The 14,306-nt window shown below is 44.9% G+C and overlaps 1 protein-coding gene across 6 annotated transcripts in view; it reads left to right on the top strand.

The window, feature by feature from the left end:
- The window catches only part of LOC112260852 (transcriptional repressor p66 alpha), a 34,245-nt gene that overhangs the window by 12,422 nt on the left and 7,517 nt on the right, over positions 1-14,306 (top strand). For 2 of the 6 annotated variants that reach the window (XM_042328998.1, XM_042328993.1), the window contains exons 2-7: positions 8,911-9,468; positions 10,836-10,986; positions 11,304-11,453; positions 11,753-11,830; positions 11,929-12,057; positions 12,350-12,565. In XM_042328998.1, the coding sequence (XP_042184932.1) occupies positions 8,915-9,468; positions 10,836-10,986; positions 11,304-11,453; positions 11,753-11,830; positions 11,929-12,057; positions 12,350-12,565 (1,278 nt within the window). In that variant the 5' untranslated portion in view covers positions 8,911-8,914. The remainder of the gene's footprint in view (positions 1-8,910; positions 9,469-10,835; positions 10,987-11,303; positions 11,454-11,752; positions 11,831-11,928; positions 12,058-12,349; positions 12,566-14,306) is intronic. The other 4 variants (XM_042328996.1, XM_042328995.1, XM_042328997.1 and 1 more) reach the window with 4 other exon arrangements.

The raw sequence follows: 14,306 nt of genomic DNA, 5'->3' as shown, positions 1-14,306 counted from the left end.
ACCTAGACTTGGCGCTCCAGTACCGCTTGCCGTGCAGTAGCAGAGAGAACAGTCTATGACTAGGGTGGCTGGAGTCTTTGGCAATCTTTAGGGCCTTCCTCTGACACTGCCTGGTATAGAGGTCCTGGATAGCAGGAAGCTTGGCCCCAGTGATGTCCTGGGCTGTACGCACTACCCTCTGTAGCGCCTTGCGGTCGGAGACAGAGCAGTTTCCATACCAGGCCTTGATGCAACCAGTCAAGATGCTCTCCATAGTGCAGCTGTAGAATGTTTTGAGGATCCATGCCAAATATTTTCATTCTCCCGAGTGGGAATAGGCATTGTTGTGCCCTCTTCACAACTGTCTTGGTGTGTTTGGACCATGATAGTTTGTTGGTGATGTGGACACCAAGGAACTTGAAGCACTCAACCTGCTCCACTACAGCCCCGTTGATGAGAATGTGGGTGTGCATGGCCCTCCTTTTCCTGTAGTCCACAATCATCTCCTTTGTCTTGATCGTGTTGAGGGAGTGAATGTTGTCCTTGCACATCACTGCCAGGCCTCTGACCTCCTCCCTATAGGCTGTCTCATTGTTGTCGGTGATCAGGCCTACTACCAGCGTTGTCGTCTGCAAACTTAATGATGGTGTTGGAGTCGTAATTGGCCATGCAGTCATGGGTGAACAGGAGGGGACTAAGCACGCACCCCTGAGGGGCCCCCTTGTTGTGGATCAGTGTGGCAGATGTGTTGTTGTCTACCCTTAAGATATGCAATAAAGAAAAAACAGAAAACATATGCAGGGTTGCCGACTTAGACACTGTTTCTATTGACCGGTAGTGGTTGTGCAGCGGCCTGATAGTGTGTTTTTGTCTGACTGTTGTATGAAAGACCCAGCTGTAGACTTCCAGATGGTTAAGGTCTGTGATGGTGGTGACAATGATGAAATTGATCGTAGTTGGTATCATTTAGAAATTGCCTCCTGGTGAGACAGAGAGCATTCCATAGGTAAGGTTACTTCCTTTCTTGTCAGTTTGTTGTCATGGTTACATTCCTTCTTTAAGAGGCTCCTCTGTCCTCCATTCGTTACCTGTATTAATGGCACCTGTTTAAACTTGTTATCAGTATAAAAGACACCTGTCCACAACCTCAAACAATCACACTCCAAACTCCACTATGGCCAAGGCCAAAGAGCTGTCAAAGGACACCAGAAACAAAATTGTAGACCTGCACCAGGCTGGGAAGACTGAATCTGCAATAGGTAAGCAGCTTGGTTTGAAGATATCAACTGTGGGAGCAGTTATTAGGAAATGGAAGACATACAAGACCACTGATAATCTCCCTCGATCTGGGGCTCCACGCAAGATCTCACCCCATGGGGTCAAAATGATCACAAGAACGGTGAGCAAAAATCCCAGAACCACACGGGGGGACCTAGTGAATGACCTGCAGAGTGCTGGGACCAAAGTAACAAAGCCTACCATCAGTAACACACTACGCCGCCAGGGACTCAAATCCTGCAGCGCACGCAAGGTCCCCCTGCTCAAGCCAGTACATGTCCAGGCCCGTCTGAAGTTTGCCAATGACCATCTGGATGATCCAGAGGAGGAATGGGAGAAGGTAATGTGGTGAGATGAGACAAAAATAGAGCTTTTTGGTCTAAACTCCACTCGCTGTGTTTGGAGGAAGAAGAAGGATGAGTACAACCCCAAGAACACCATCCCAATCGTGAAGCATGGAGGTGGAAACATCATTCTTTGGGGATGCTTTTCTGCAAAGGGGACAGGACGACTGCACCGTATTGAGGGGAGGATGGATGGGGCCATGTATCGCGAGATGTTGGCCAACAACCTCCTTCCCTCAGTAAGAGCATTGAAGATAGGTCGTGGCTGGGTCTTCCAGCAATGCAATGACCCGAAACACACAGCCAGGGCAACTAAGGAGTGGCTCTGTAACAAGCATCTCAAGTTCCTGGATTGGCCTAGCCAGTCTCCAGACCTGAACCCAATAGAAAATCTTTGGAGGGAGCTGAAAGACCGTATTTCCCAGCGACAGCCCCGAAACCTGAAGGATCTGGAGTAGGTCTGTATGGAGGAGTGGGCCAAAATCCCTGCTGCAGTGTGTGCAAACCTGGTCAAGATCTACAGGAAACGTATGATCTCTGTAATTGCAAACAAAGGTTTCTGTACCAAATATTAAGTTCTGCTTTTCTGATGTGTCAAATACTTATGTCATGCAAAAAAATGCAAATTAATTACTTAAAAATCATACAATGTGATTTTCTGGATTTTTGTTTTAGATTCCGTCTCTCACAGTTAAAGTGTACCTATGATAAAAATTACAGACCTCTACATGCTTTGCAAGTAGGAAAACCTGCAAAATTGGCAGTGTATCAAATACTTCTTCTCCCCACTGTAGCTTCCGTCCCTCTAATCGCTCCTACCTGGGCTCGAACTAGGAACACATCGACAACAGCCACCCTCGAAGCATCGTTACACATCGCTCCTTAAAAGCCGCGGCCCTTGCAGAGCAAGGGGAACAACTACTTAGAGTCTCAGAGCGAGTGACGTTTGAAACGCTAACTAGCTAGCCATTTCACATCGGTTACACCAGCCTAATCTCGGGAGTTGATAGGCTTGAAGTCATAAACAGCGCAATGCTTGAAGCATAGCGAAGAGCTGCTGGCAAAATGCACGAGAGTGCTGTTTGAATGAATGCTTACGAGCCTGCTGGTGCCTACCATCGTTCAGTCAGACTGCTCTATCAAATATCAAATCATAGACTTAATTATAGCATAACACACAGAAAACGAGCCTTTGGTCATTAATATGGTCGAATCCGGAAACTATTATTTCGAAAACAGAATGTTTATTATTATCGCATATACCCTGACTCTGCGTGCAATGAACGCAAGAGAAGTGACACAATTTCACCTGGTTAATATTGCCTGCTAACCTGGATTTCTTTTAGCTAAATATGCAGGTTTAAAAATATATACATCTGTGTATTTATTTTAAGAAAGGCATTGATGTTTATGGTTAGGTACATGTTGGAGCAACGATGGTCCTTTTTCCGCGAGTGCGCACCGCATCGATTTATATGCAACGCAGGACACGCTAGATAAACTAGTAATATCATCAACCATGTGTAGTTAACTAGTGATTTATGATTGATTGTTTGTTTTTTTACAAGATAAGTTTAATGCTAGCTAGCAACTTACCTTGGCTTCTTACTTCATTCGCGTAACAGGTAGGCTCCTCGTGGAGTGCAATGAGAGGCAGGTGGTTAGAGTGTTAGACTAGTTAACTGTAAGTTTGCAATATTGAATCCCGAGCTGACAAGGTAAACATCTGTCGTTCTGCCCCTGAACAAGGCAGTTAACCCACCGTTCCTAGGCCGTCATTGAAAAGAAGTGTTCTTAACTGACTTGCCTAGTTAAATAAAGGTGTAAAAAAAAATCTTTAAAAAAAAATTAAAAAAATACTCTGTGTCCAAAAATACCGATTTCCGTTTGTTTTGAAAACTTGAAATCGGCCCTAATTAATCGGCCATTCCGATTAATCGGTCGACCTCTAATATATACTGCCTGGGCACACACACACTTTTTAGTGAGTAGAGGAGGTACAGTATGGTGAGATTTTCAGATCATGCCAATATAGGCCTTTCCTGTATGTGGCAAAGAGGGAGAGCTTGCTGATAGCTGGATCTATCAGTGTTTCCCTAACTCTGTCCTCGGGACCCCAAGGGGGTTCAAATATTAAAGTAACCATGTTTTGATTATTTTAATCAGCTGTTTAGTGCTTGGGCATAAACCAAAACATGCACCCCTTTGGGTTCCCAGGACCGAGTTTGGGAAACACTGATCTATCAATACTTATATCCGTAAGGGACAATGTCACAGACAAGTCATCTCGGTAGATGTTTGTGTGGGTGCGTTAGAGGTGTGTGTGTGTGAGCTGTAACCTGATATATGTCAGCCATTAAGTCATTTAGATCCTGACCTTTCCTGTTAAAAAGCTGAACTACCCTAGGACCTGCTGCTCATAGGGTTAACATCCACTACACTGTAGACCGTGACATTGCACTGGAGGAAACATCATCCTATTCTTACAATCTGAAGTCAGTTTAGCGTTTTCGGCCCTAATAGATGAGTTTAGGATTTGGGGAGGGTGAGCTGGTCCTAGATCTGTGCCTTGTAGGCCCTACTACCTAGTCCGTGCCTACAGAGTTCTGTGCAGAGTTGTCATGGTGACAGCAGACATGAGTATGCATCAGTATGTTGGGCGTTTTCATTCCTCCCTCTTTTTAATTCTTTCATCTCCCCTCCCCCCCATCACTTTCAATTCAAAGGGCTTTAATGCCATGGGAAACAGATGTTTACATTGCCAAGGCAAGTGAAATAGATAATAAGAAATTAACAGTCAACATTTCACTCACAAAAGTTCCAAAGGAATAGAGACATTTAAAATGTAATTTTATGGCTATTTACAGTGTTATAACGATGTGCACAAATAGTTAAAGTACAAAAGGGAAAATAAATAAACAGAAATATGGGTTGTATTTACAATGGTGTTTGTTCTTCACTGGTTGTCCTTTTCTTTTGGCAACAGGTCACACATCTTGCTGCTGTGATGGCACACTGTGGTATTTCACCCAGTAGATAAGGGAGTTTATCAAAATTGGGTTTGTTTTCGAATTCTTTGTGGATCTGTGTAATCTGAGGGAAATATGTGTCTCTAATATGGTCATACATTGGCAGGAGGTTAGGAAGTGAAGCCCCATCTCATTTTGTGTGCAGTGTGCACAAAGCCTGTCTTCTCTTGAGAGCCAGGTCTGCCTACGGCGGCTTCTCTCAATAGCAAGGCTATGCTCACTGAGACTTTACATAGTCAAAGCTTTCCTTAATTTTGGGTCAGTCACAATGGTCAGGTATTCTGCCACTGTTTACTCTCTCTTTGGGGCCAAATAGCATTCTAGTTTGCTCAGTTTTTTTGTTTATTCTTTCCAATGTGTCAAGTAATTATCTTTCTGTTTTCTCATGATTTAGTTGGGTCTAATTGTGTTGCTGTTTGGGGGATCTTTGGGGTCTGTTTTTGAACAGAGACCCAGGACCAGCTGGCTTAGGGGACTCTTCTCTTTAGGTTAATCTTTCTGTAGGTGAGGGCTTTGTTATGGAAGGTTTGGGTCTTGATTCCTTTTAGGTGGTTGTAGAATTTAACGTCTCTTTTTGGGATTTTGATAATTAACACCAAATTGGCCTGATTCTGCTCTGCATGCATTATTTGGTGTTTTACGTTGTACACAGAGGATGTTTTTGCAGGATTCTGCATGCAGTCTCAATTTGGTGTTTGTTCCATTTAGTGAATTCTTGGTTGGTGAGCGGACCCCAGACCTCACAACCATGAAGGAAATAGGTTCTATAACTGATTCAAGTATTTGTAGCCAGATCCAAATTGGGATGTTGAGTTTTATGTTCCTTTTGATGGCGTAGGCCCTTCTTGCCTTGTCTCTCAGATCGTTCACAGCTTTGTTGAAGTTACCTGTGGCTCTGATGTTTAGGCAGAGGTATGTATAGTTGTTTGTGTGCTCTAGGGCAACGGTGTCTAGATGGAATTTGTATTTTGGGTCCTGGCAACTGGACCTTTTTTGGAACACCATTCTTTTTGTCTTAGTGAGATTTACTGTCAGGGCCCAGGTCTGACAGTGCAGAAGATCTAGGTGCTGCTGTAGGCCCTCCTTGTATTTGTTTGAACCTTTATTTAACTAGGCAAGTCAGTTAAGAAACATACTTTTATTTTACAATGACGGCCTACCCCGGCCAAACCCTCCCCTAACCCGTTCGACGCTGGGCCAATTGTGCGCCGCCCTATGGGACTCCCGATCACCGCCGGTTGTGATACAGCCCGGGATCAAACCAGGGTCTGTAGTGATGCCTCTATCACTGAGATGCAGTGCCTTAGACCGCTGCCCCACTCTGGAGCCCAGCAGCATCAGATCATCAGCAAACAGTAGACATTTGACTTCAGATTGCAGTAGGGTGAGGCTGGCTGCTGCAGACTGTTCATACCCCTTTCCCTATTCCATGTTTTATTACTTTACAGCCTTATTCTAAAATGGGTTGAATTCATTTTTCCCTTATCAATCTACACACAATACCCCATAATGACAAGGCAAAAACCAATGCATTAAAAAACAGAAATACCCTATTTACAGAAGTATTCAGACCCTTTGCTTAAAGAGAGAAAATTTAGCTCAGGTGCATCCTGTTTCCATTGATCATCCTTGAGCTGGGTCTACAACTTGATTGGAGTCCATCTGTGGTATATTAAACTGATTGGGCATGATTTGGAAAGTGACACACCTGTCTATATAAGGTCCCGCAGTTGACAGTTCATGTCAGAGCAAAAACAAAGCCATGAGATCGAAGGAATTGTCTGTAGAGCTCAGAGACAGGATTGTGTTGAGGCGCAGATCTGAGGAAGGGTACTAAAAGATGTCTGCAGCATTGAAGGTCCCCAAGAACACAGTGGCCTCCATTATTCTTAAATGGAAGAAGTTTGGAACCACCAAGACTTATCCTAGAGCTGGCCGCCCGGCCAAACTGAGCAGTCGGGGGAGAAGAGCCTTTGGTCGGGGAGGTGACCAAGAACCCAATGGTCACTCTGACAGCGCTCCAGAGTTCCTCTGTGGAGATGGGAGAACATTCCAGAAGTACAACCATCTCTGCAGCACTCCACCAATCAGGCCTTTATGGTAGAGTGGCCAGACGGATGCCACTCCTCAGTAAATGGAACATGACAGCCTGCTTGGAGTTTGCCAAAAGGCATCTAAAGGACTCTCAGACCATGAGAAACAAGATTCTCTGGTCTGATGAAACAAAGATTAAAATCTTTGGCCTGAATGCCAAGTGTCACTTCTGGAGGAAACCTTGCACCATCCCTACGGTGAAGCATGGTGGTGGCAGCATCATGCTGTGGGGATGTTTTTCAGGGACTGGGAGACTAGTCAGAGTCGAGGGAAAGGTGAACAGAGCAAAATACAGAGAGATCCTTGATGAAAACCTGCTCCAGAGCTCTCAGGGCCTACAACTGGGGCCAAGGTTCACCTTCCAACAGGACAATGACCCTAAGCACACAGCCAAGACAACGCAGGAGTGGCTTCGGGACAAGTCTCTGAATGTCCTTGAGTGGCCCAGCCAGAGCCTGGACTTGAACCCGATTGAACATCTCTGGAGAGACCTGAAAATAGCTGTGCAGGCAACGCTCCCCATCAAACCTGACAGAGCTTGAGAGGATCTGTAGAGAAGAATGGGAGAAACTCCCCAAATACAGGTGTTTTAAGCTTGTAGCGTCATACCCAAGAAGCCTCGGCTGTAATCGCTGCCAAAAACCAGTTTTTGGTTTGTCATTATGGAGCATTGTGTGTAGATTGAGTGGGGGGGAACAAAAAAGATTTTAGAATAAGGCTGTAACTAAGAAAATGTGGGAAAAGTCAGGGGGTCTGAATATTTTCCGAATGCATTGTATGTTGTAGAGGGTGGGGCTCAAGCTGCATCCCTATCTCACCCCACGGCCCTGTGGGAAAAGTCATGGGGTCTGAATACTTTCCGAATGCATTGTATGTTGCAGAGTTTGGGGCTCAAGCTGCATCCCTATTTCACCCTACGGCCCTGTGGGAAGAGATGTGGTTTTTGGCGGTTTTAACCGCACACTTGTTGATTTTTATAGTATCGTCAGTCCAGTATCGTTTTCCCCCGAACACCGCTTTCCATTAATTTGTATAGCAGACTCTCATGCCATATTGAGTCGTCAAGCTTTTTTGAAATCAAATCAACCGTCTCAAATAAGAATCTGTCAGTGTAGGAGTGGAGTTTTCATTCCGGGCCTCAAAGGGTTAACCTGCTTCAGCCTCTCTCTCAACCACACACACACACTTGCCAACCGGTTTAAACGGGTTCTTAGGAAAAGTGCTTTGTGTGTCCCAATGAATCCTGGGAAGGGTCATATGTGCCTTCGTGATGTCAGATGGGTAAAAAAACAAAAAAACTTGTCAGGTTTCTTTTATCAGATGAGATATGTGTGTGAGTGGCCCAACTACAGTAATGAGTGCAGCTGTGTGTGTGTGTGTGCTCTGCATACTCGCGGACATAACTATTCTGAGAAATTGAAAGGGGAGGGGGTAATGTGTGGGTGCTGTGTGTATCGCTGAAAAGTGTCCCCTGGTGAAAGTGTAAATGTGGTTGTTTTTTTCCAAAGTCATAGCTTCCTGCCGTGCGTCACTGGGCAGACGAGAGGCCTGAGTGTTCAATTTGTTTGTTTACTGCATGTATGACACTGAACACAACTCCTCACTTTACTATCTGTCTGTCAGTATGACTGTGGTTAGTCTTGCAGCATCTCGAACAGTCTAGTGTTGTCTGGTCAAGTCTCTCTACTCCTTGTTTTGTGTGTGTGTGTGTGTGTGTGTTTGTGTGTGTGTGTGTGTGTGTGTGTGTGTGTGTGTGTGTGTGTGTGTAAACGGGAGGCAGGGATTAAGAGCAGCTAGCATCTGGGTAGCTGGCACCAAGGTGGTCATGTGTGTTCCAATCCCAATCCCTTAGCCATCAGTCGCAGTGACACAGAGAGAAAGAGAGAACTAGCTAAGTACTATAAGTCTCCTACTCCATTCTGTCCCATAGGACAACATCTGTTGCCCACCTAGCTTCATAGAGAGGGACCGACTATGGCGTTAATGTTTTGTCTCTGTCCTCAGTAACTGCTTCAGGGTCAGCGATGCCTGTCCAAGGTCTATACACGTTATGCTTTACAACTGATTTGAGGTCAGCTATAGCCACCCTAGTCCAAGGCTATATTCTGCTTGACTATCTATTGATGTCAGCTTTGTCTATTCCAGTGAATGGCTGACCAAGTCTTCTTCTCTCCTTATCTTTGTAGGGGGATGTCTGAGGAGGCTGTTCGTCAGACACGCAGCCAGAAGAGGGCGCTGGGGAGGGAAATCTCACCCCATGATTCTGAAGCACCTCCCACTCAGTCTGACAGCAAAAAGCTCAAACTAGACGGGGCCGAGACTGGAGCTCCGGACCAGGATCATGAGAGCCCAAATGAACCAGAACCACAACCTGAAACAACGAAGGATGACGAGGACCTGGTTAAACCTCTGGTCAAGCCTGTGGTCCAGCCTGAGAAGGCAATGGAACCAGAACTACCCCGATTAACATTACCGTTAGTGTTACCATCGCACCCGGCAAAAGAGCAAGAGCAGGACAGGGCACCGAAACAGTCTGAACAGAGCTTAGAGAACCGGACTGAGCGGAATGACTGCGGCGACCAGGTAAAGGTGAAGAGTGAGATGCATCTAGATGGGCAGAACCGGACTGTGCGGTCAGAACCGAAGGTGGCCAGCAGCATGATGACGTCAACGGAGGTGAAGGCTACCATTAAAGTGGAGGTCCAGACAGGAGAGCAGGCTCTGGACATGAGCACCTCTAGAGGGTGAGAACACTGTATTTATTCTCTTAAAAACTGATGTGAGATCAGCTCCTTTTACTCTAGTACTAGTAGTAGCATTTACTCTATACCATTTGAAACTGACTTCAGATCAGTTTTCCCCAATGAACAAAACGTTTTATAATTTGGTTCTGACAGAAGTCTTTTAAATCGGTTTGGTGTGGGCAAGGGGGAGATCAATTAGATAAACATTATTATTTTGTAAATTTTTTGAGGGGAAGGGGGTGGAGCTTTGTTTGCATAGCTCTCTATGTACTTTGTGCTGCTTCATTTTTGAAACGCGAGAAACTGTGAAATCACTGGCGAGCCCTTAAAACTCCCCTGAACGAAATGAAGCCTGTGTGTCATAAACCGGTTCCAACTGGCTGTTGCCATGGTTTTCACTGTGGAAGGAACAGCAAGGGGAGGGGGGCAGAGTGAGAGGCAGGGTCACGTGATGATGCCTGAGTGGAGGGTCATGTGACCTGCTTTGGAAGAGTGATTAATCCACAGGAAGTGGTGATGGTGCTGCTAAGCCCTGAGGAAGAAGACACTCAAGGTGTTGAGGAGGAGGAGGAGGAGGCTGGTTGTCCCTCCTTATTCATTAAATATTATATTAATGCCCACTTTTGAGAATTTACAATCTGTCTTTACAATCTGGAATTAGTAAATGACTCTACGTCACACTGTCAACTGAGTAATTCATATCAATACAAGTTTACAGCAAAACAATACCTTTCGTTGATGCTAATGAAACTCAAATACAATGTGGTTAGACTAGTGTTGAGCCACTGGCCCACACACATCTAACATACAACAGATATAAACTGGTAGCCTTCCAGTAGAGACACTGCTTGTCTAGGTGTGAGGAGTTTATAATGCAGTCTCCTCCTACTCCTTATCATGTCAACACAGCTTTATGTTTCCTGGTAAGAAGGGGGCCATTTCTGAGGACAGTTGTCTGATACTGGACACTGTAGATAACAGAGAACTGATCCAAATTGTACCCTCTTCAATATATTCCCTCGGTCCCAAAAGGCCCCCGTTCTTTAACAAATCAAATGTATTTAGAAAACCCTTTTTACACCAGTAGATGTCACAAAGTGCTTATACAAAATCCTAAAGCCTATGAGGCGAGCCAGGTGCCACCTGTAAGAGGCGAGCCAGGTGCCACCTGTAAGAGGCGAGCCAGGTGCCACCTATATCTCTTATTGTTGAAGTGTAACTTCGTGAGAAGTGAAACTATAGAAGATATTATTATGAATGTACTCTTGTTACCATCTTGTGGACAACATGGGCTACTACACCTCTCTCCACCTTTTTCAGATTAAATTCAATGTAAATATCAACCCCTTTCTTCTTCCTTCGATTAGGGCCATAAAGAGGGAGCCCTGTCCCCCGTCCCCAGATGATGATGATGATGATGATGATGATGATGTCATTGTCCTGTCAGATAACGACTCCTGCAGTCCGCCGATGAACGGTTTGAACCACTTCAAGGAGCTGGACACAGTCCTACTCATGGTTCGTGAAAGAGCTATACCACCCTCCCATAATGTTCCTCATACCAGTCTCTTTCTATGGTTTTCTGATCCTAGATCAGCACTCATAACTAGTCCGGGCCCAGGGCCCTTATCCACAAAGCGTCTCTGAGTAGGAGAGCTGATCTAGGATCAGTTTCAACTTTTATATTGTACGTGAAGAAGATCGTACGTACAGACAGATCCTAGATCAGCGCTCTACCTCTGAGACACTTTGTGGATTGAAGCTCTGGTCTCTCTTTATGCTGTACCGGTCTTTCTCTCTTTGGTCTAACTAGTCTTTATCTGTTGTCTGTGTAGAAGAGCAGGCCAGAGGAGAGGGATCGCATCATCAAACAGTTGAAGGAGGAGCTGAGGTTGGAGGAGGCCAAGCTGGTGCTGCTGAAGAAACTACGCCAGAGCCAGATACAGAAGGATGCGTTGCAGAAGGTATGGACACATGCAGCCAAGGTGAGCTGGACTCACTCTATCGTGATGAGGTAGCCCTGGTTGCCACTTAAAATCAGTGTTTCCTCCTCGCCCAGGAGGGAATTTGGTTTCCCAGAGCGGAAGATTGGAGTTCAGATCCCAGTCTCACACACACACAGACAAACCCACACACACAAATATAGACAAAGCCACACAGGCCAACACAAATACATTCACCCAGATGCATACCTCTTTACACTTACAAATTGACAGACAATCTGATACAGACAAACCCACACACACAAACAGCTCATTCTGTCCATTTCTGTCTTGTTCCACAGCCCTCAGGATTGTCGGGTTCTGCAGCTCCTCCATCTCTGATCCGGGGATCCATCGCAGCCAGCAAAGGCTCCCAGCAGGTCAGTCACCTGTCTCACACAAACAAGCTTTAATTCACACACAAGTTTATCATGTTAACCACGTTTCTGTTTATTGCATCGTTTAATTTTATCCCCAGGTGGTGTCAGGTAGGAGTTCAGGCACAGTCATTCCACCTCCTCTGGTGAGGGGAGGGCAGCAGATCTCCTCCAAACATGGCTCCCACAACTCCCAGATCATCATGCCACCTCTGGTCAGAGGGGCACAGGTAAGACACGCCACAATCTACTGATATCAATACTCAAAATGACAGAGTTTTGTGTCTTAGACTATGCTCACCTGTTTTCTTTTTTCTCTCTCTCATTCCCTCCCTATCTCTCCACACTCCCCCCATATCACTGCTTTGTCCCTATAATTGTTCTGTCCTCTGTTGACTGTCCCTTGCCCTTTCCTATATGTCCTCTGTCTGACCTATGTTGGCCCCCTATATCCCTGCCCTGTCCCTCTTCTCCTCTGTCCACTCACTCCCCTGTCCCCCATGTGTCATGTGTCCCGGGTAGCCAATCGCTGTGTCTCCCCAGCAGATCCAGTCTCTCCGGCAGCAGCAGCAACAGCAGTTGTCAGGGTCTGGCTCAGGGAGCTCTGGCCCCCCTCCTCTGCTGCTGGCTCCCAGGGCCAACGTACCCGGCTCTCAGGCCCAGAGAGGCCTCATGCAGTCAAGCCTCATCAGGGTGGGCAACGTCAACAATGCCAGCCTGCTGGTTAACATCTCACAAGTGGGTCAGAGGTTTATCTCGATAACAAATCATTTCTGGGTAACAAATAAGTTGCTTACTGCAATAGGTTTCCATTAAAATGGTTAAAATAAAAAAACTATTTCTCAAGCAAGAATTTGGCTATGAATGTTTTGGATTGGTCTGAGAGGTGAGGGGGAGAGCACCAGAGCGGTACAATAACCACAGTGTGGACAAAGATTATAGAATTAACCCAAGATAGTTAATCTGTGTCTTTTCCAATGGGAGCAAATGAAGCACAGTGGGCAGAACAAGCAAGGAGGTGGGCAGAGCCAAGCACCTGCAAGCTCGATCCCATTGGTACATCTTAGCATTTAATTGCATATTTTCATCAGGGAATGTCTACTTTTTACGTGTGCAAAAACTCAATTTGGCCTTGCACTGCTTCTAAACAACACCCATTTTTTTTACTCTGGCAAAGCGTCAAGTCTACAAAACTTAGTGCGCTTCGTTCGTAAAATATTCTACTTTTGGGAACAGAAAACTATTGAGATCTGATTTTTCATTGATGAGAAAATCAGCAGAATGTCGGCCCAGTTTCATCTAGCTCCATCTCCTCCCTCTGCCCGCCAATGGACTTCCCTTCATCACCATATTTGGTGGTGAGTGGGTTCTAAATGGATTCTTCAGATTTATACCCCCTGTGAACTATCTGGGTTTCCTCTTTTATCTGTGGTGTGGATCAATCCACCAGCCTGGAGGGATATGTAACCTGAAATGAGCTATTATACACTACTCAAGTGACACGGCAGGCATCCTTATAGTTTTAGAGTTTTTGTCTGCTTTTTTGAATTGTCTTCAATTGGCAAAAACGTAGCATAATGGTTTTCAGTGCTAAAACATCATGAAAGGCATCTATAGCAAAAGTAAATTCATCCACAAACACACATATCATTTTGTATATAGCTTATGTGCCCACATTATAATGAATTTGATGACCAGGGTTAATGCAATTAATTGATTATTGAATGTTATTCGATGAACACAGCTTTGTAGAACCAAAACAAACACATGCCTCTACTCAACACTTAAACTCGAGAGCGATTCGTTTGGATGGCTGCTGCAGCTTGCATACTGTGCTAATCTCTCGCAATTTTCAAGCCGAGAACATTCCGCAAAGAGTTCTAGTCTGGTTGTGGCCACAATTAGACCTATTTTTAAAGCTATCACTAAATAATCTTATTTGTATACTTAGATATCACAAATGGACACTTTTTTTTTTTAGAAGTCTGTCACAAATGACAGCTACAATAAGCCCCTATGGTGAATGAGAGGCTTGTAGAATCATGAAACCTACTGAGTTTTTACTTAATTGTTTGCCAGTAGGGGGTTCTGCATGCTCTTGGCATTACTGAATAAAATGAATCGAAATATTTGTTCTTTTGACTGAACGAGTTGAACAGATCTAAGTAATTAAAAAGAGACAAACTTCACATCACTACTGGGCAGCAGCTACGTAAAAAAAAATCCTGCATTGGCATCGAAATCTCCATGAAATCCAGAACTGCCTCCACTTTGTTAATTTATAGAGCCTGTTGATGTCACCAGGCAAGCCAAAACTACACCCATGCAAAACCTGATGATTAGAATATCCTGTGTAGATTGTATTTTCAACCAGCAACTATTAGCAAATAACACTGATTAAATAGTCTTGAATTTGTACGGTGTTAGTTTGATCAGTTGACCAAAAATGATACAAAACACATGAAAAACAGTATTTTTA

This window comes from Oncorhynchus tshawytscha, linkage group LG10 (assembly GCF_018296145.1).
Source record: "Oncorhynchus tshawytscha isolate Ot180627B linkage group LG10, Otsh_v2.0, whole genome shotgun sequence".
NCBI classification, from domain to species: domain Eukaryota; kingdom Metazoa; phylum Chordata; class Actinopteri; order Salmoniformes; family Salmonidae; genus Oncorhynchus; species Oncorhynchus tshawytscha.
Note: the sequence above shows the minus strand (reverse complement) of the source record. Positions and strands in the feature narration are given on the sequence as shown.